A 22,503-nucleotide genomic window follows, 5' to 3' on the forward strand; every position below is an offset into this window, starting at 1 on the left:
AGAACAAGTAGTTATTGTTATATTTAATAAGAATCTTTGTTCTTCTATTAAAAGATTCAATTTTCATTATTATTTTTGTGGTTTATGGTCCCTTAAAAAAAATTAAAAAAAAAAAAAAAAGTGGTTGAACCGGTTTGACCCACCGGTTCACCGGTTGAACCGGAAAATTGACCGGTTCAATCCGGTTTGAAACGGGTCGACTGCATAACCGATCCAACTTAAGGTTCGGACCGGCTGGACCACCGGTTCCCGGTCCAACCGGTCCGATCGGCCGGTTCGGTCCGGTTTTTTAAACACTGGTGTTACCTTGTATTTTTTCATTGAATCAATCTAAAAAAAAATAAAAGTAAATTTTGATTGAGTATGCAGCCACTACATATTGAAATTTATGTCGTATGAAAAGATGAATGATTCAATAAAGGTATAAAATACTTAAAATAATTTTGCATATGTCAAAAATTTCAAGAACTTATGTTCAAGAATTTGACGGTTACCTTAAAAGGACATATTCCTACATATTTTTTTTTTAATAAATATGATAATTGTGGAGTAGTTATTAATAGTTAAAGAAAATATCATTACCTCTACTAAGAACACATAACCAACTCGACACATGTTAACATTTGTAATAAGTTAGGTAGTTATCATAAACATGTTAAAATCCTAGATTTTGACCGTTACACTATAAAATTTATAAATAAGGGAGCGTAAGTTATTTTTTCCTTTGTGATTACATCACATTTTCCTTTGTGATTACATCACACACGGTAGAAACTCTTTAAATTAATAATGTCAGGATCGGAGAAATTTATTAATTTAGAGAGTTATTAATTTATCGATAAATTAATAATTATTAATTTTAAGAGTTTTTAAGTAATTATACTGTACATACCAAATAAAAAGGCAAATTAATTAGTCTATGCCTCTTAGAATTACGTTGCAGCGAATCTTGAGACTCAATGTAAATTAGTAACTTTTGAAGTACATATGCATTGAAAATCAATACGCAATGACTTTTGAAGTACATATGCATTAAAAATCAATAATGACTTTTGAAGTACAGTAAATGTAAACAAAAGGAACAAATGTGTTCAATGTATTCTTAAGTAAGTTTGGCATATATAAATTACATGAATGTGTTAGAGTATTCAAACCATATCTCACAAGATGACTTCTCATCTAAAAGGTGTTGCAAAATCAACTATGTCAGATCAAATACGTAAGGAGTTGTGTGAGTATAAGAGAGATAATCCTGCAAGCACACAAAAAGACTTGCAGAGATGGCTTGAGAGAAAATTTCATTTGAAAGTTAGTCAAGGAACAATATCAAACACACTTAAGCGGTCAGATGACTATCTCTCTACTGAAATAGAAAAGGGAAGAGCAGAGATCAAAAGACACAAACCAGCAAAATATCCTGACATGGAGAAGGTTGTTTATGAGTGGTTTCTCCAGCATCAAGAACGTGTGAATATCACAGGAGAATTAATTTTGCAGAAGGCAAGAGATACAATGAAACTCGTGTACCCTCATGATGATTCAGATTTTAACTTCTCTATAGGATGGCTTGGGAAATTCAAGCACCGACATGGCATAAAGTCATTTCGTCGTTTTGGCGAGAGTGGGTTTGTTGATGTACAAGACATGGAGCAGAAATTGGTATCGATTCGAGAGAAAATTGATCAGTTCCCTATGAAAGATGTTTTCAATATGGATGAAACTGGGTTGTTTTATAGGCTACAAGCTAATCATTCACTGGCAACAAAACAACTTGAAGGAAGAAAATAAGATAAAAAAAGGCTGACGGTAGTTATTTGTTGCAATGAAGATGGCTCTGAAAAAATCCCTCTATGGATTATTGGGAAATATGCAAAGCCTCGTTGCTTCAAGAATGTCAACATGAATAGCTTGAATTGTCAGTATCGAGCTAACAAAAAAGCATGGATGACTAGTGTGCTTTTTGATGAATATGTTCGTTCATTTGACCAAATGATGCATGGTAAAAGAGTTCTACTTGTGGTGGATAATTGTCCAACACATCCAAGAAATATTGAAGGGCTAAGAAGCGTTGAGTTGTTCTTTTTACCACCCAACATGACATCAAAGATTCAACCTTGCGATGCTGGGATAATAAGAGCTTTCAAGATGCATTACCGTAGAAGGTTTTACCGCAAAATATTGGAAGGTTATGAGGTGGGACAATCTGATCCACGGAAGATAAATGTCCTTGATGCTATCAATTTGGCAATCCCAGCTTGGACGATAGATGTTCGAAAAGAAACAATAGCGAATTGCTTCCGACATTGTAAAATTTGTTCAACTAGTGACGTTGCAAGAAATTTGGATGAACCCACTTTTGATGAAGAAACTCAAGACCTCGAGACTATGATCAATCAATGTGGCTATCGTAATAAGATGGATATCGACAATCTAATGAACTACCCAGGTGAAAATGAAGCATGTTCGGAGGTTCAGAGTTTAGAAGATATTGGGGGTATTATCATTAAGAACAATGCAGAGGATGATAGCGAAGATGATACAGTGTCTTTGGAGCCTGTTACGCGAAAGGAAGCACTTATGACGTCGAACACTCTTCACAACTTTATGATACAATACAAAAATACAACACCTAAGCTATTGGATGCAATAAGAAAAGTTAGAGATGAACTCCAAATAGACTTGAACTTTAAAGGAAAACAGACAACAATTAAACCATATTTCAATAGTGTAATATATTTTTTTCAGTTTGTATGAATTATTAATTTATGATTTTCTTGGGACCGAAAATTATAAAGGAATCTCCCGAAAAATTATTATCTTATTATTTTATCGAGTTTTTCAATTTTTTACGTTGGCCCAAGTCGGGACCGAAAAAATTTATTAGAGAGTTTATTAATTTACCGAGTATTAATTTAAAGAGTTTCTACTGTAGTTAATTCCAAACACTATTCACGTCGCACATATGGCTTCATGTTGTAGGAAAACAATGTATGTAAATCACCATTTAGTGTAATTCTTCTTTCTTGATTTCATTTTTCTATAACTCTTTTGTCTTTTGATAACTCCCTTTTCTATTCTATTGTATATGTATTAGGTGATTTTGGCAAACACACCAGTCATACAAATAGTTAATGATAAGTAAATATTGTTTTCCAAAAGACTTGTGTAATACACAATGATAAATAAACTAATTAATTTAGGCTAGAGAATATTCTATTAATTGATATTTATTGATAAAAGAAATAAAAACCATGTTAAAGAATGATAAAGTACTATTTGGTATTTTATTTTCCAAACACTTAAAAGATAGTTTAGATAAAAAAAATGAAATGATATGTTAATATTGGGATTAAACTTCACCAAACCTTACTCTCGTGCATTTAAAACACACATCTTTTTTTTCTTCCATTTAATGTTAATATCAACCCACTAATTTACTTAAACCCTATAATTCCTTAGAAGAAAGAGTCTAAGGCTTCCTTATTAAGCATCAATCTTTTGAATACTTAACAAACAAGCTTGCATTAATAAAAGAGTTTAAGACAACTAATAGATTAAGTTTTATTGTTAGATACAAGTTCCATTAAGTATTTTGCTCTAGTTCAAGGTTACAAAAGATATTTGTCAATACCTAATAAATCAAATATCAAAATATGGTTAATCACTCCATAACAAGCATTAAGAGTAAACATTAAATACTGACATTGAAATGGAAAGACATATACATACATACATACATACACACACAAACATATATATAATCAATACAAGTTACATGAGAGTTTGGTTGGTTACATCTAACTCCAACAAGGATGAAATTAGCTCCTCATTGTCACAAAAAAACACAAAAAGAAAAATAGAGTGATTTATGGAAGATGGAGAGTCAAGGAATGTTCAAGGTGGTGAAGGAAGCCCTAGTAACACTTGGAAGACACCCAAACTCATCCAAAAGTGAAAGTAATTCCCAAAGACTCGAAGAGAGGGATAAAATGAAACAAACATGTCACATTATAAAAATGACACTTAGTGTAGGCTAATCCACGCTAGGTGCATGCACACGAACAATAAAGAGACACTATTTGCCAAGATAATGCCAAACATGAGTGGCGCTCGACGCGAGTGAGATAGGGACTCTTTACCAAGATTTTGCTAATGGTGAGTAGAGTGGTGCCTAATGTTGTAAAAATCTTCAAGGAGGGCTTCAAAAATATTTCTTCTTCCCTTCCATATGTCCTCTCTTACTTGGCTTGCTCCAAATCCACTTCCTAAACAAGTGTTAGCCAAAAAATGAGAATTACTTCTATAATTAAGTAGTGGTAACTAAGTTTCAATTAATTACAAAAAAAATCATTAAAAGGGGGATTAAACTAGTTAAAAGTTAAAAGAAAGTTGATATTGTTAATGAAAAATGACTAATAATTGTAAGTAGAAATTAACATTATCACTATGATCTTTTTTTTTTTTTTGCTTAATTATAACCATCCTATAACTCATTCATTTTTCTACGACTCCTTCATCTTTCTATGTTCCTTTCTCTTTTGATAACCCTTTCTTCTTAAATATTTATTTATATGTTTATATTATTGCTTAATATATAAAATTAATATAAAAATCTCAAAAAATATATATTAGATGTTGTATGCGTTTATATTCCATTAAAATATCTTAATAAAAATCCAAAAAATTATATTTATTTTATATAATTAATATATTGTATTAATATAATATGTTTACTAATGTCGACGTTCAGTATACAAAATGATATATCAATACACAATTTTTTTATTTTATTTTTTGCAAGGTCTAGGAACTGCATTATATGCGCTTAATTAGCAAAAGGAAGCCTATAATGATGCCGAGGAATGAGGTGACTATCAAACTTTTCCTGCATGTCCCTTGTTCTTAATAAGTTAACAATTTCAATGTACAATTTCATATACATTGATAAGAAGGCACGGAAAATCAAATAAATAAAGTATTTACCATACAAATCCACCTTTCAATGCATTAGTAAAAACAAGTATGAGGTGAAATGTGAAATAAACAAAGGAGTAAACAATGCAAATATTAAAACATGGTACAACTACGCATGTTTATCAAAGCTTATCAATTTATAATATAAAAATTGTATATTACAATAATGTGTTATTTCAAAAAAAATTAGGTGTTGTTATATTAGCAAAAATATTGATATGTCATTTTATAATATTTTTCATTTTTTTAATATATATCTTTATTTATGTAAATCTAGTCATAAATCCATTTTTGAAAACCTAGTTACAAATCTACTTTTGAAAACCTAATTACAAATTCACTTTAAAAAATCTAGCATTTCCTACACTCACCAAGCAGATTGTCAGTCTCACCATTGATCAAGTTAAAACAAATAGTAAGAACAAAAGAAGAACAATTAACTAAATAAAAACTTTTAATAAAAACTTTTACTGAATAAGAATAGGAAGAATTAGATAGAGTTGAATCAATTGCATTAATCCCCAACAATGACCCCCTTTATTATCTCAAACCTTCTAAAATATACAATATATGGAGTGCTTCTTTATTCTCCCCAATTTATAAGATTTTAAATGAGCTTTCTTCAATTGAGCTTGTGATGTTCACTTGCTCAAAGTGACCAGCTAGCTTGAGCAATTGTTTCATGATACTCCCAAGGATGTTTTTGTGCATGCTTGCTTAAGCAACCATGTGGTTTGTTTAAGTGAGAATCGTTTTAGTTTCCTAGTCTTAGATCTTTAATTAGCCTTTGCTTCTTCCTTGCTTTTCTTGTATCTAAGACATTAAGAAAAACATGAAAAATATTAGAGTTGTCAAAGTGGGTTTCAGTTTGTGGGTCAATGCGACCCACCTTGAAAATTGGTTGGGCTGGGCAAAAAAAATCAAGAAACTCCTAATTAGTCCAAAAGTTCAACTCAACTCACTTTCAACTTGATTCACTCGAGTTAAACCTGTGGTGGGTCGAACTGCTCACCTAACTCACTTACACTTCCCATCAATCCAACCTACTAATGACTCACTTAACTATTTATTGTTATATATGTACTATTTCAATAAAGTACCATTTTTTTTGGTAAAGAAAGATAAAGTTAATGTTAAACAACATAAAATTGTTATGGATTTATCTATTTAAGCCTCCAATAAAGTTTAATATTGATGGACAACTACTCAAATGACAAGAATTATTTAATTTTTATTATTTAAAGTTGTACACCTTTTTAATTTAGTTTGATGTTGTATATATGATACTTAATTTAACAATTTTTTTAATTTTAAATTAGAGGTTATTTTATATTGAAATTTATTTAAATTGGAATTTATTTTAAATTATATATTTTTTTAAAAGTTAGGTGAATTGATGGGTCGACTCATTTAGCCCACCAACTCGTGATGGGTCAGACCAGGTTAAAAAATTGTGAACATTAAAGTTATTGTGTCAAGTCGGTCCAACCCACCTAAAAAGTGGGTCAAAGTGGGCTAAACCAAACGAGTCATATTGGTCCATTTTGGCAGGCCTAAAAAATACCTAAAACTTAAAGAGTAAGCAAAACTAATTTCTAATTTTTTTTTACAACAATAGGACTTTAAAACATAAGATATGCTTGCTAATTGCCTAAATTGAATAAAAAAATATTAATATATTTGACAATTATTAGTACCACATGGAAGGAATATGATCCAAAATATACCTCAAATAGATAGGCTTTTCTCGCTAAGATAGTAAATGTGAGCTATTATTGGTTGCTCCTCTCCTACCTCCTTCTCATATCACTTCTCTAACTTAGGACAATCCCAAATGGACAATGATTCCAAACAACTAAGTCTTAAGCTCGTTGGAAGACATTTCAACTTGGAACATCTCCAAATAGTCAAATCCATAAGCAAGGGAAAGTTTCCAAAGCAATTAGGTTGGATTCTAGGTTTGAAAGATCTTGTAATGTTAATGTGCACTAAGAAGTCATATGTTGTAAAACCTTATGCATTCCGACTCTCTACATCTATCAATCACCAAGACTTAAGACATTTTAGCCATCAAAATCCTATAGAGAGATTGAACTTAGGACACCCCATAATTTCTAATGTCTCAAAAGAGGGAAACCCTTGCAACAATACTGCATCTGCCAAAAATTTAGGACATTCAATTATTCAAAGTGTGGAAAGGCACAAAAACATGTTTTCCCCACCCTCCTTTGATAACCTTATTAGGTTTGACATATAATAGAGTGACAAATTCTCGAGCTATGAAAGCTACTTCACCATTATAGGATTCCCCATGCAAGTAGTTTAGATAAATCATGTTCTTTATCCATATTTCCTTCAAAGAAGGCAGTTTCCCCAATGTTGGACATCCATTGTGGAAAATGAAAACCTTCATATCCTTCCACTTCTAAATTATGAAGATGTTGGGTATCAAGTTAAAGCACTTCAAGAATCTCCTCAATGTTTTCTTGCAATTCAAACTCTTCTTTTTTGTTCCATGATAACTTTATTTAGTTGCTTAATTGACATATTGACATATTTTGCATCCATTACATTGTTCACTTTCCCCAATTTTTTTTTTATATAAAGTTCTCCTTTCAACTTAAGTTGTTGATGGAAAAGGTAAGGAGGAGTGATGAATGTTCTTCTCCTTAGCTCTCCTTATGCACGGATCTTCTTCAAGGAAATAGAAACCAACGTGATGAACACTAGATGGAGGATGATTCACGGATTGGAAGAAGGTTAAAGCCTTGGATGGAAGCATCCAAGCTCAAAGATCAATGGAAGACTCACTTCAAAGAGTAGGAAGAAGATGAACTCCCTAGGTTTTTGAGATGAATTCTCTAGAGGACTTTGAAAAGGAAATTCGGCTCTTGGCTCTCAAATTTCATATAAGGTTCAAAGTGAATACAAAGTGAGAAGGAATTGGCTTAAGTATGCACCGAAATTATGACACTTAGGCGCCTAAGCTTAAGGTTCACAAAATGGCGCCTAAAGTTTGAATTCAAATTTGAAATTTGAATTCAAACTTTGGTGCACATGTGTAAGTCCGAAAATTTAGGTACCAAGGTGCATTTAGGTGTGATTTGAGAGTCATTTAGGGTTAATTTGAGTGGCACATGTTCAGCCACCCAAGGTGCTAAACATGTGACTCAAATGTAACTTAAATGACTTCCAAATTAAACCTAATTTAACCTAATTAGCATACTTTAGTATTCCTTGTATTTTCCTATTCTAATGACCTAATTACATTGGTCCAACAATTACAATGGAAAGGAAAAATTACAAGAATGAAAATGAGCCCAATATTGGGTACCAAAAGCCCAAAGGCCCATGAAGCCCAAAACTAGGCCCAACTAGCCTAAAACCTAAAATGCTACTCTATGTGGTCCAAAATACAAGACCAAAATATATGATACCTATACTAACATGATGTATACAAAACATATGAAAATAGCTATAACAAAATATGACCCATGAAAAGTTCAACTTGGGCCTTCACAGGCCCATCAGGCCCATTGGGCCCTGACTGGCCCAAACCTTCATGTCTAGCCAACTCCTCTTGGCTCCTTCAATATGTCACCTCTTGCCTTCCTAGGCATGATTCCATCAGTTGTCCTAATTCTTTCAAAAGGAACCCTCTTTTCTCGCCAACCATGTACATGGATAAACTCATTAGGGAGGTCAACTTCCCTATATGAGGTGGTAAATTTGATAGTGAGTTGCACTATTGTAGAGATAGTTTTTGTAGAGCTTTTAAGTGTATCAAATTGTTAGGAAACTTTTGGAGATTTATACAACTTTTCTAATTTTAATATCTGCAAATTCCACAATTTACAAATTGATTTTGGAAGAGTTTTGAACATACCTCCTAAAAGATTCAAGTACCTTTGATATTTTAGATTACCTATTGAAGATGACAATTCTTCTCTTTCTGTATAGTAAAGCATATGCAAGGTATAACAATTCAATACATGAGGAAATAATTGCTTAGGACTACAAGGATATATATAAGTCCTCAAATATTTGACTCGACGCAACGAGATTGAATCCAATTTAATTCCCCCACTATGATATGAAAGATGTTGATTTTTTTTCGAACAAAGTAGTTACATCATTTTCACCTCTTAAGCATCATACATCGTCTACAATAAATTGTGCAAGATCATGGACAAGATGATGCATTTTGAAATTTGTAACGTTAACAACTTCATTTGTCTCAATATCTTGAAAAAATGGTCTCCAATATAATTCATTCCACACACCATCAGCAACATCTTCCACATTTAATCTTTCATTAGGTAAGATGAACCCATTAGCCACCCAAAGTCCAATTAAAAATTCCTAATTTATGCTCCAATCTTTGGGAAATGTTACACAATAAGCAAAGCATTGTCTAAGTTTTATTGGTAAGTCCAAGTAACTTAATCTCAATATATACATTATGGAGTTTTCATTGTGTGATAACTCCAAAAGGTTGTTATCCTTAAAATTGACCCACTCATTTTTCTTTCTATATTGAAGCGTAAATGACCACCTAGTGCTTTCGCTACAAGAAGCATTCCCTCACACTTCTTTATTATCACTTTTCCTATGACCACAAGGTCTTCCAGTTCTTCTTCATTTGGTCCAAAGGCTCAATATCTGAACAATTTTCAACAATCCTTGTTAGACAATGTTGATAATTTATAAGGAGGGAATGTTCCCATGATTGTTGCAACTGTCAAAAGACGAGCAGTAAGGATGACACGTCCTGTACCCATACTTATTTTAAATTTTTAGATACTTAATTTATTTTTTTAGAAGTTACTTAACATTTGTGTATTTCTTACTCTATTTTTAATTAATATCAAATAAAACTTAATTATTATAATTTTGTAATTACTATTCTATGTTAAAATTTCATTAAAAAAAATTTACAAAAAAATATTTAATTAATTTTTATATAAGTACGTGACAAGTATAGGTATATCTAATACTTGACGGATACGGAGATGAGGACATAAATCTCATACCCATTGTATATGAGGACAAAGATGTATATAAGATACGAGAATGAGATCGGAGATGGAGTTAGTAAAACTTGTACTCGCCTCACTTGTTGCCATCCCCCAACCAATAGTGACTAAAATGGAAGCACCCTTTGCCTCACAAGCCAATACTGATTTCAACATCTGTCAATTTTCATGCTCATGATCCCACACATCTTCCTAGACAAGCAAATATCTTTTACTTTGAAGCAAATCTTGAAGATCCTTGTAATGGTGGTAGATCCAAATCTTCATAGGCACACTCAGATGCTGCTTCGATGATAGCTTTTGTCATTCTCTTCAAAAAGAAATCTTCTGAAACACATACCCAAAGTTTTAGCTCAAAGTGTTTGACTACCCTCTGGTGATTGAAGATGAGTTGGGCAAGTGTTGTTTTCTCAAGTCCACCTAGACCTACGATTGGATAGACTAATGAATCCACAGAATGAGAAGCATCACCAACCAAAAAGTCTACAATTTCATTTGTATCTTCTTTTCCTTTATGGACTCGTGGTTCATGGATGAATGAGGTGGTTTGGCGCCACTCAGTGATTTCACTTCTTCTCTCAGGAACAAACTCAGTCAAATGAAACTTCTTCCTCTCTTCAGCAATTTTATCTAATCTCTCACTTATTCTTTTCATTTTCTTAGCAATTTTGTAACGGAAAACAGCATGCTTAGGATGAAAAGAGGATAAGCAAGAGCATTGTACCTTGCCTGATACTCCTTGGTACTCCAACCCCATTGCTCCATAGGCACACTCACTCGTCTATGATGTCATCCAGGATGCGAGCTGCATCTTTTAGCTTTCCCAGCCAATCTTTTATAGCTCTGTTTGAGAATTGTTTCTCCTCAGCATCTTCAAGCGTAGCTTTGATTGTAGTGAGCAAGCTAGGAAGCCTTTCCAAGTCTTGATCAAAACCCAGAAATAGTTCAACCTCATTTTGAATGAGCAAGTTCAAATTCCCAAGCACGGTTACAAGGACAAACTCAACCATATTGTAACTCTGGACGATGGAAATGCAAGAGGGATTGTATGAAACAACCAGGAAAAAGATTAACAAGGACAAGTTTTGTGTGGGCTTAACATGTCTAAAACAACGGATCACCACACATCATATTTTCTCAATAACGTATCCATATTTCCAAAAATCATGTATTGCGACCAATTTGTAACATATCTCTTCTTTCTCTCTCTCTCTTCTTTTTTTTTAATAAAATTAATGTGGATCACTTGTGAAGCAATCTTAGAATAGTTTGTAGATGCAGAAAGCAGTTGCATGCACAAGGTAACAGGGTTCAACTAAGCACTAACGTGTCTTTTAAATGTTCAAGGCTTTTGGAGTACTATTCTTATATATGAGGAACTTCATGTTGGTGATGATGGTTTGATTTAGCAGTCACCCAAATCAAAAACAAAATAAAAAAAAATGATCAATATAATTTCTTTTGTACAATAAACTACTGAAAGAATAACTAACAATAGAAGAAAAATTGAAGAACTAAAAAAAAATCCATTTGCTTTCTCAAATGAAATAAATTACTATAAAAAAGTGTTTTAACAATGAGCTTTGTAGATTGGTACATACATATACTGTTTTGATCTGTGTCATAATCACGTTTGGAACATGTAAGCTGGGTTTCAGTTTTTACATATGCTCAAAATGTGGTTTTAGATGTTTCCAAAAAAAAAATGCAGTTTTAGATGACTTGTTCTTTACTTCTTTATGTTGTTTACTGATACTGATGATTGCTATAGAATTTCCACCTGTGCCAATAGCTGCAGGAGAGTTTAAAATCCGGGGGTTAAAATGATCTAAGGATATGTATGCATTGGATCATCAAGATGTATGTTCTGTTCAGATCAGTTCTCTGTATCGAAACATTTTTGTTTGTTTATGCTGTTGTTTTCAATTTACGAATATCTGCCTGTAGGTTATGTTCTTGTTTGTGCATATGTGTTTTTACAAAACAATATTTATCTGATTTTATTTGCTCAAGATATCTTTCTGTATTATTTGTTAATTGTTATACTTATTGTTTGAGATTAGTTTCGATTGATGATACTTTTATATACCAATCATTGTTTAATTTGTTTATGAAATTTTTTTCCTTAACTTCTAATCCGTAGAAGTATAAGTTTTTTGGGATACGGATTCAGTAAAAGGGATTAGCTGTAGATACTTACTTTTTTAATTCTTTTCTTTCCTTTTCATTTTTTTTATTGTTCTCTTGTTGGTGGCTGCCATCTTTATTTTTGAATAATAATACTCCTTCTGTTTTTTTTTTATAGTTGTTTAAGGTTTTGCACGGGACTTAAAGAAATAATTAATATTTTAGTTTTTAAAAATATTTATTACTTACTTTCCTATTTTACACTTTATTTTTTTTTTTTTTGCATTTTTGAGACTGTTGAACTACAATCTACTCCATTAATTATTAATGCATTGATTACACGTGAACTGTAACCTACTGTATTTAATTATACATGTCCCTTTTTTTTTTTTTTTTTATAGTATTTTGTTGGGAACATATTGCTCTTATAAATACAGATTAACTTTATATGGGTAGTTGGAGAAAAAATAAGTAGACATTAAAAATAAATACACACATTGTTCAATAAACATGTATTAATTATCAAGGGTAAAAATGGAGAAAAAAAATTAATAAGTCATTGATTTTAGTAAAATGACAATAAAAAAAATAACAAATTCTGACAAAACGACTATGAAAAAAAAACGGAGAGAGTAATAATAACAATAATATATTATTATTATTATTATTATTATTATTATTATTATTATTATTATTATTAGTATTATTATTATTATTATTGAAAAGGAGTATATTTTTCCTTTCTATTTCTAACTTCTGAGGTCACAAATAGGTTTTTTTTTAATTATAAAAATAGATTTTAGGCTAAATTATATTTTTTATCCCTCTATTTATTTTTAAGATTTAATATAGTCTCAATATTTTTAAAATGTTCAATTTGATCATTTAATTTTTAAAAAATATTTAATATTATCATTATATCCAAATTAATACTAACGACATTAATCAAATTAGGTAAAAAAATAATAATGAATATTTTTTTTTTTGAAAATTAGAGGACCAAATTAAACATTTTAAAACTAGTGGGATTAAATTGAACATTTTAAATGATTCAATTTGATCATCTAATTTTCAAACGATATTCAATGTTGTCTTTCCATCAAATTCCATCGATGCTCGGTGTTAGAACTTAGTCAAATTTCTTCTTTTCTCTTAATGTTTAACCAAACTTTTCATTTGCTTCTTTGAATGTTTTTCATTCATTCAAATTCACTATCTCATGCTCATTGTGTAATTTCATACTTAACATCAAAAGTGTTGATATGTCATTAATAAAAGAGACAAAAGGGTTTATGACTTAAAAATGGACATATTCAAAGACATATCATTGAGAAACATTTCTTGGAATATGTGTGACGATTGAAAGAACTCTCATGCTTTAAGATCAAGTTTATTCATTTCTTCCTCATTTTTCTTGTACTCCAAGTTTATGTGTAGCTAAGTTCACTTTTGTTGAAGTTTGATGTAACCATACTTATCTTTATGTTCACATTCTAAGTTATTAATCCTAATTATTATTCAGTATTATTATTCTCTTTTTGCTTAATGCTTGTTATGATTTAAATCACCCTTAACTTGATTTTGTGGGTTTAAAGCGACAGGAAAATGCTTGTTAACTTTTAAACTAAAGTAGAGAAGCTAATAGTGTTTATCTCTAGGAATAGAGTAAATGATATTAGTCATTCATAACTTGTTCTTAAAGCTGGATTTTTGGTTAAATTATGCAAAGAATTGATAACTTAATGAAACTTAGACTCTAACTTGTAAGGAATTAAAGTTTAAGTATATTTGTGAGTTGAATGGTAATTTCTAAACTTATAACTGTATTAAAGCTTGTTTGTAAGTATGAGAAGATGATTTGGTGAAATGAAACCCCATTATATTTTATTATTTTAAAATCAATTTTTGCATTCCAAGTGTTTGTAAAAGTACTAATTTTTTTTTATCACACTTATCTTTATTTCAACACTTCATTTATTTCTCCAATTAATCAAATTTTTCATTCCCGATAATTTAATTTAGTATAATTAATGATTTGTGTCAAATATTGCATAAATCTCTTAAAAAACAATACTCATACTCATAATAAACTATTTGTACAAATTAGTACATTTGTCAAGAAGATAACAAATTTTTTGGTGTCGTTGCCGGAGATTCCTATGCAGTTGTCACACCCAATGTAGTGTGGTTGGAAAGGAGTTGTTTCATCCTTCTTTTCTTCTGACACCTCATAAGTTCTGCAAAATAGGGATACCAAGCTCTTTATAAGGAAGATATTGTATTGATAGAATAATAAAGTGTAAGTAGTTAATAATAAAAATGTAGTTATTAAATTCTAAATGTTCATAATTTATTAATTTTTTTGACCACCATAATAGATTGATGAACTGTAGCAGCTGGACTACACTGTCTTATTCTGATAATTGGTACTAGTATTCTAGTTGGAGACACTGCTGCCTTCACCTTTGTTCAGTATTTCAACTGAAGCTTCACTAAACATAGTCCAAACAATAAAATAGGATAGAAAAGGCCACATTTTCCATGTATATAGACAAGATTTGGGATGAACTTTAAGTGTTATGGTTTAATGACTATTTTCATCTCCATAATTTCAAAAACTTTAGCTTTTAATTTCTATAATTAAAATTATTCACTTTTAAATTTTAATCCCAGTACATATTATTTTGGGATTATTTTTAGATAAATTGTGACGTTTATAAAACTATTAAGAATTAAAAGGAAACAAAAGTTATATATATATATATATATATATATATATATATATATATATATATATATATATATATATATATATAAACTAAAATAAAATATTTTTAATTATTTGAACTAAAAGTAAAAAAGTAAAGTTCATAAAACTATAATCACCAAAAGATAATTAAACCTTTAGTTATTCGCTACTTAAGTCAAAGTAATATATGTAAATGAATCCGGTGCTCCATAAAATTGGATCTAATATCCTGTTTTGTTGAATCTATCCCTCCAACCTCAAGTTAGTCACAAGATTAAGGGGCTTAAGTATATGTGTTACTTGTGTCAATTATTTCTCACAAACCAGTGTATAGAATCTTGTCCAGGAAAATTCTGTTTTATAGATGCTACTGAATGAATCTTGTGGACCTTGGTTGTGAAAAGTCTGTTGTGGGAAATCTGGTTCAAGCTATCTCACATGTTGATGATGTCCGTTGTCCTTTTTTGTGAAATACTATTGTTCTTGTGCTAATATCTTTCTGAACCTTTTATTGACTCTCTTTAATTATTTTTTTATGCTAATATCTTTCTGTCCACAAGCTTGTAGGCTGGATCTGAAGAGTTTTTGGTTGCATGATAATCACTCATCCTTTCACCAATCAGCAGAAAAGGAGACAGTGACTATTTTTGTTAAACAGTTTTATGTTCATATAGATTTCCATGGGAAATCACTAGGCGCAGCATGCACCTGCTTCCTAATGTGAACTACATTTTTTCCTACTTTGATTTTGGTGTTACCTAAAGAAAATAAGAGTTTGTTTGGATAAGCTTCTCTAAAAACATTTCTAGGAGAGAAAAATAAAAAAGAAAAATAAAATAAACTTTTTCCTAAGTTAAAACTAGTTTATGAATGAATTATAAATAAGATTTTTGAAGAAACTAATAGGAGAGAGTTTCTAATAATTAACTTATATATAAGCTAATTTCATCTCACGAAGAAGTTTATTTCATTTTTTCTTTCTATTTTTTTCTCTTAAATGTACTTATGGAGAAGTTTACTCAAACATATCCATAGTTCTACCTTTCGCATACTAAGTACTAGAACAAGGGCTATGCTGGCAGGAAGTGTTTATGCAGTTAGTGAACTTTCTTGATAGCATGTAACAAGAAAATCTGCTTTTGACTAGTTTTCCTGTGAACTTTATTGGAGAGTAGTAATTAATCTCTTGTATATAATGAGTCTCCCTGTGATCTTCAACATCTAAATTGAAAACAAAAGTCAACTTTCATATTCTAGTCAATAAACATATGATGTGTTCATCTTTTCAAGCATTATGTTTAGAAATGAATGCTGATCACTAGTCAAGGGTTCTGTTCATCACCTCATGTTTCTTCTAAATCATAATACTCATATGCTTAAGCTTCAATTTAGTGCCGTCAAAGAGAGCGGAAAATGGGGACAGAGAATTCAATTACTATAATTATCATGAGGAATCCTAAATTGATTTTGAAAGACCTGCCTTTAATTCACTGATAATACCCTTATTGATTGCCATACCCACCTTAAGGACATTCTCATTTCATAAATCTGTGGCCAATATTGGTATATCTAAAGGAATTTTTTCATTAATGTTTGTGGCCAACATTCTTTTCCTAGAAGAAATCGCGTTACATTAATCAGAATATCACAATTGTTTATTGATAAGTCACAATATAGGTCCCATTTGCATGTGCCTTTATTTTATAAGGACTTTTTCTTTTGCCTTTCAGAGTAATTCAGAATTTATTGCAGATTTGATTTGTGGTCCTTAGTCGACAGGATGATATAATTACTTAATTTTCCTTAATGATTGCAAAAAAAATCCCAAGGTAGGTTTACCTGGTTGTCTATTTTAGGTCTCAATCGGAGGAGATAGATTGTCTGATTTGGGTCTAATCATGACTCATGAGGTTGAGGTGATATACAATTCTTTGGATGGTTGAAAAGATGAAGTAGTAGACCTTAGACGTCTTGATTAGAACTGCTCAAACCTTTAGGTGTGCTCTGGGAGACTTCCATGAGTATAAAAATAATTCTTGGCCAATGTAAGTCATGCACCCTAAATATAGATTAGTCTTTAACTAATAATTTTGGGACACTGTGATTATTATATTCATGAAAAAAAAATGTTGACATATGAAAAGATAGGAAATGAGTTATATGGCCTTATTTCTTTATTTATCCAGCATGTATTGAGATAAAACATCACAAAAACAGTTGGGTACCTTACAAAAGAATAATACAATGGTAACAACTATTACAGTTTTCATGAGAGTTCAGTTTGCATGTTGGTTTGTATTAGGATGTTGTTCTTGGTTGGTTCTCGATATAGCAGGCCCATACTAGTAATTATTGTTTGCTACATATGCATCGTGGACCCTGCCTAACGTGATGATAGATTTCTGGTTTATTCCCTACTTGCTAGTTTAGTCATGGCTTAAGGGTCGACTCAAGACTTAGCTGTTAAAATATTATGATTTATTATAATTAATTTGATTTGACATCAGCTTTTGCATCTGTGAATGCATTGGATTTTACTGGTACATATATTAGAGACCAAGTTGATTATAAGATCGCTTGTTTCACGTTCCTGGTGCATAAATGATAAAAGGGTGGTTTTTGACTTCATGGTGTTATATTATGAAGACTTAGTGAAAATGAATTGTCTTGTATCTGTTATCGATCTCTTTTAACTAATGGAGAATATGGGCCATGCCATGATCAGATATGTGTGTTCGTAACACTTCAATTATAGCAAAACATTCCTTATTTCAGCTGCCTATAATGATCTGGCAGTGTATTTATTTTCTTCTGCAATAAAAGAAATTTCTTTTACCCTCTTTTCAATCAGTAGGCCAGAACTGATGTGAATTGTACAATAATTGACCCCCAACAAAAATTTACTACAAAGTCAGCATAATTTTTGGGAGAACCTCTATCAAATTATTTCAAATTTTATGACATGCTTAGTCCAAAGCTGACAATGTTTTGACGTTCCACCTATCCTTTAATGCTGGAGCCTTGAAACAAATAGTAGAATACTTAAAAAAGGAAAAAACTTAGATACAATTAATATTATTCTCCAATCAGAATTGAAATTTTATTTCAATAATTTGCATAATAAGAAAATTCAATTTTGATTGAAAAATAATACTATCATTAAGATTTATTCATAGTTAAATTCTGATTTGAGCTTTGAGTTATAATTTTAACCAGTCTTAATTGAATAACAGATATTTGTGAGATTTTACTCAAGAAGGATTATGGAGGTCCTGGCACATCTTTGTTGGAGCCATGCGCGTTGGTTTCTCTAAAGAAAAGAATTACCAGGAGCAACTCTGGCAGCAAGAGCGTCACTATTACGGATCAAAAATGTGTTAAAAGACTTTGAAAGTTTGGAACTCAACTAATATAATTTCCACTTCATATGCTGCTTTTTTTTTTTTTCTTTTTTCTTTTGTAAAAAAGTTCCCTTCGTTTTGTACGTAGGAATTGCTTATTTGCTAAACACAATAAAAGGAAGACGTTGCTGCTGTAACTATATCAATCACAAAACTCACTTCTAACATATTTTTACATTCATTACTCTTTTCTTTTTTCTTTTTTCTTCTTGTTGGTGCTATACAAACATGTTATCACTGAAGCATGGCTTTGAAGTTGAGGGTGTGATTGGTGATGAAAGAGAAATCTTGGTTCAAACATGTGTTGAATTTCCATGCCCATGTAACAGGAATGATCCAGTAGGAACATCTTGCATTATAGAGGCTACCAGATAATAATGTATGAGCCAATATGCATGTCACAGTTTTGCACCAATCAACTTGTTGACTCAGAAATGCTCTGTAATGAAGGCCGCCAGGATTTTGACCTCACTACAGCCGGATTTGCTGAAGCCGCTCTCGGCCTTTGTCTCTCTGCTCTCATTCCCTGGAATTCATTATGCTGTTTAGCATCAATGCTAATTAATGATGAGGATGCAAACTTCCAAAATTGAAGATAAAAGTGGTGTGTGTCAAACATAGTTTCTAGTAAAATCATGGGGTCAAAGTATTGGATTATATTTCATTTGGCTATGATCACTCATTTTCTCTAGTTTCAAAAGAAATACAAAGGCGCGCTAGTGCTTCATACTTTCATATAATTATAACCTTCTGGCCTTGTTTTGGCAAGGATTGCTTGACATACTGGTATAGATATATGTATGTTTACTTAAAGGACATATATATATATCCTATACACTAGAGAGATTCAGCATCTATAGACCATGTGCCATGTGATGTGAAGTGCTACATAGATCAAAGTCTTCTGTGGATTCACTTTTAAGAAGGCCTAAAATAACAACTTCTAGTACAATATTATTCATGGAATAATAGTTAATTAAAGGGGAAAGAGGAAAAGGAGTGTTGACATACACATACCTGATGTGTAGACTCCCCTTCTGTGTGTGCCTCACAAGCTGAACTCTGTTTCTCCGGCTGCAAAGTATGCTCAGCCTGTGGCTTCCTTGTCTTTGCATGCTTCTTTGCTTTCAACACTTTCATAACCTCTAAAACCAGAAACAAAACAAGGTCTTAGAATTACATCAAACCACAAACACACACACACTTCCAAGCAATTGACCCTTTTACACTAGCTGCATGTTTGGATAAACTTCTCCAGATATTATTAAAAAAAATGAAATAAGCTAAAACTAGTTTATGGATAAGCGAATTTGTAAATTTTTGAAGTAGAACTTTTACAAATTAGCTCATGTATAAACTAATTTTAGTTTATGAAAGTTTATCCATCCAAAGTGGTCAAAAAAGTACAATAGAAAGATCTGATTCTGATGGCATGACAATTTAATATATATATATACCTTGAGTAGTGATGAGCCTATAAGCATGGCCAAGGTTGAGAGTCTCATTAGGCCGGAGCAGCTTAACCCGGGTGAAACGCACCGTTTTCTGCTCCCGATTCTGGTCCTGTGGTGGCACAGGCAATGGTATTATCAAAGACACATAGTGACCCGGGTTAGTCCTCATGACTTCACTTGCAGTTACTGGCCAATACAACCTCTCTATCCTCCCACAAGGGTGTTGGATCACAAGCACTGCAGCATCAACAGCTTGGCAATTCCCCATCTCTTAACTTATCTTCTAGCAAGAGAGATTCAAGAAGGAAAAAAAAAATGGTATAGAGATAAGGGAGAATGGATGAATATGAATGAAGAGAGGGAAGGAAGTGTAGTAAGCAAATGTCTCTATCTATACAGCTCCTTCTAGCACCCCACAAATATAGTAAAAACAGGTTCTTATTTCGTAGAGTCTTGCCTCTTTAATTAGTCCCTTCCCAACTAACATGTTTATTAGACTTATGATAGGGTGGTCATGGTCAATTTAAGCCAAAGATATTTGACCTTAAAATGCATATTGGGGTGTGACAAAAATATTGTGAACGTTTTTTTTTTTTTTTCTTTTGTTAATAATTGTGAATCTAGTAAGATAATGTTTCGACTTGGTGGTTAATTATTTTAATATTGGGCAACACTGATTGGCACCGGCACTGGCCTCTAGAATTGGTGCAAACGCCACGTGGAGAGATGAGAAGATGGAGCAAAATTGGACGGATATGTTCGGCGATGTCGACGCGGTCAAACATTAGATTTAAGGTAAGACAAATGCCTCTTACGTATTATCTATGCTACTTACTAACCAAAAATATCAAAATAATAGTAATATAAGAATTGGTAATCAAAGCGTGCGTTTGAACAAGATTCTTTTGAGTGGACCTTGAACAAAGAACACAGCACCATCTTATCCAGGTTACACAAAGGTGAAGGTAGAAAATTCTAGGAATTAACATGTTGCCAAATTTTCACTTGCTTATGGAATCGTTACTTTGTACTAGTGGCATGGCATGGCATGGCAAAGATGGCACCATTATCTTCCGTGGGAAATAAATCAATAAATATAATAGATAATTAAATAGGTATTGTCCCCGTTGCACAACTTTTCTCGAATGCAATTTCAAAGTGACCTATTCCGTGGCAAATAGTAATTGATATTGTTTGATTTATGATTGTATAAAATATGTGTGTGCAACCATTGCAAGAGAACTTTGGTAGGATGCTAGGCCCTTATAACTTTATCCTTTGAGTGCTGTTGAAAGTGGGTTTGACCAAATCATTGTGAACCATTATTCGTAATTTTAATAGTATTAACATATTGAGATAAATAAATCTTTTGAGACGACTGCAAGGGTCTTTATTCTTCAATGTGGAGCAAACTTTAATTCAAGATCTGATACGGAGCTCGCTCAAACTGTTTTATGAACAATAAATGATAGATTTGAGCAATCCTCATTGATTTATGGAGCAAATTTTTGTGCGTATCTTGAGTACTTCGACAACAAGGGATATCAAAGATGCTTTTGAATCACAATTTCTCTCCATGATCCTTGCTACTTAGTGATGAATACACATGAATTTTCACATTACTATATAATTCATATTCTTTAGAGAGGATGCTTTATCTCTCTTTGTTTATGGACGTTAATCACATTGTAATTTAAAATTGATAATCCAAAATTAATTTACATTCGTAGGATATCATCTCTATTAATCAAATATTATTTTAAAATTAACGAGAATCAATCCAATGTTTTATCTATGCTTAATTACTGATTTAGAATTTTAATATTTTTCTTGTCACTGTTATAAGTTACGGCACATTAACCTTGCTTTGTCAACTTAGAAACACTAGTAACTATGACCTATGGGACCACGCCCAAGAAGGGCCTCCATAGGTTGTCAGCTTCTATATATATATATAATATGGAAAGAAAAAAATGTTGACATAACATAATTATTATTTTGTATGTTTTGCTCAATAAATTGTCCATATCTTGGGATGAACAATGCCTCGTTGAGTTAAGACAAGAGAGGTAACATAACATTGTTGTAGATCCTTGACCCTTGTGAATCTGAAATTGCTTAAACTATGATAGCCCCAATGTTTGAAATTTTCTTCTTCTGATTCACATGTGTAAACATCTCTGCATAATGTCAGTGTATGTAAGCCATGTGAGGTGCTGGGTGATTTTGGCTCAAATATTAAATGAGGAAAGGACTGTTTTTTGTTCAAACATGACTCGTGTAGGGGACTACACTTTGCTATAATATACTGCTAGTAAGATCAATATGGCCGCCATCAATTGTTATTTATTGGGGTCCGAATATTCTAATGTTAGGACATGTTTTAAATATAGTAGTTGAAGGAATTCAATCTCAATAATGGTTCATATTTTGCAAGTTGTGGGGGGTACCATATTCAGGTTTTGTACCATGGCTTTTGAACATTCTCCCTTTTATTTAAAACATTGGACTCTCATTGGTGGGGACTATTCGTTCTTTTTTTTTTTTTTATGATAACTATTCGTTCTTTTGTTGCTGTGAAGGACATGAATGAGCCAAGAGTTGCTTTCTCCACATTCTTCCCCCATGATAAAAACAAAACCATCCATCCAAAAAGTACTACTACCACTACTACTTGCTAATAAATTTATTATTATCTACCAGAACAGTTCAGTGAATCTAAATATCTGAGACCCTCATGAAATTGGTATGTGAGGAAGGAA

At 31.8% G+C, this 22,503-nt stretch overlaps 1 protein-coding gene and 3 pseudogenes across 3 annotated transcripts; 1 reads left to right on the plus strand and 3 right to left on the minus strand.

The window, feature by feature from the left end:
* Positions 1 to 1,026: 1,026 nt before the first annotated feature.
* On the plus strand, positions 1,027 to 2,996 carry LOC109800396 (CENP-B homolog protein 2-like; annotated as a pseudogene).
* A 6,130-nt stretch (positions 2,997 to 9,126) lies between these two features.
* On the minus strand, positions 9,127 to 9,755 carry LOC109800395 (putative disease resistance protein RGA1; annotated as a pseudogene).
* Positions 9,756 to 10,001: 246 nt separating this feature from the next.
* Positions 10,002 to 12,831, minus strand: LOC145953258 (putative disease resistance protein RGA3 pseudogene; annotated as a pseudogene).
* Positions 12,832 to 18,293: 5,462 nt separating this feature from the next.
* On the minus strand, positions 18,294 to 20,219 carry LOC109801081 (uncharacterized). 3 transcript variants are annotated; one of them, XM_020362066.3, is made up of 3 exons: positions 19,745 to 20,219; positions 19,305 to 19,432; positions 18,294 to 18,828 (listed from the first exon to the last, which is right to left on the minus strand). In XM_020362066.3, the coding sequence occupies exons 1-3, from the start codon at positions 20,007 to 20,009 to the stop codon at positions 18,703 to 18,705; spliced, it is 519 nt and encodes a 172-aa protein (XP_020217655.1). In that variant the 5' UTR covers positions 20,010 to 20,219; the 3' UTR covers positions 18,294 to 18,702. The 3 variants fall into 3 exon arrangements, with proteins under 3 accessions (XP_020217655.1, XP_082923001.1, XP_020217656.1); XM_083066875.1 differs by having other exon boundaries at positions 18,294 to 18,813; positions 19,299 to 19,432; XM_020362067.3 differs by having other exon boundaries at positions 18,294 to 18,813; positions 19,745 to 20,211.
* Between the last annotated feature and the right edge of the window lie 2,284 nt (positions 20,220 to 22,503).

Source organism: Cajanus cajan, chromosome 11 (genome assembly GCF_000230855.2).
Source record: "Cajanus cajan strain Asha chromosome 11, NIPB_CcT2T_4, whole genome shotgun sequence".
Taxonomy (NCBI): domain Eukaryota; kingdom Viridiplantae; phylum Streptophyta; class Magnoliopsida; order Fabales; family Fabaceae; genus Cajanus; species Cajanus cajan.

What these genes read in the sequence shown, in the direction of transcription:
- LOC109801081 (XM_020362066.3), bottom strand. Translation starts at nt 20,009, where the DNA reads ATGGGGAATTGCCAAGCTGTTGATGCTGCAGTGCTTGTGATCCAACAC. An exon ending in TAGGCTCATCACTACTCAAG is followed by an intron (nt 19,433 to 19,744) that starts GTATATATATAT and finishes TTCTGGTTTTAG; the next exon opens with AGGTTATGAAAGTGTTGAAA. An exon ending in AAGGGGAGTCTACACATCAG is followed by an intron (nt 18,829 to 19,304) that starts GTATGTGTATGT and finishes GATGCTAAACAG; the next exon opens with CATAATGAATTCCAGGGAAT.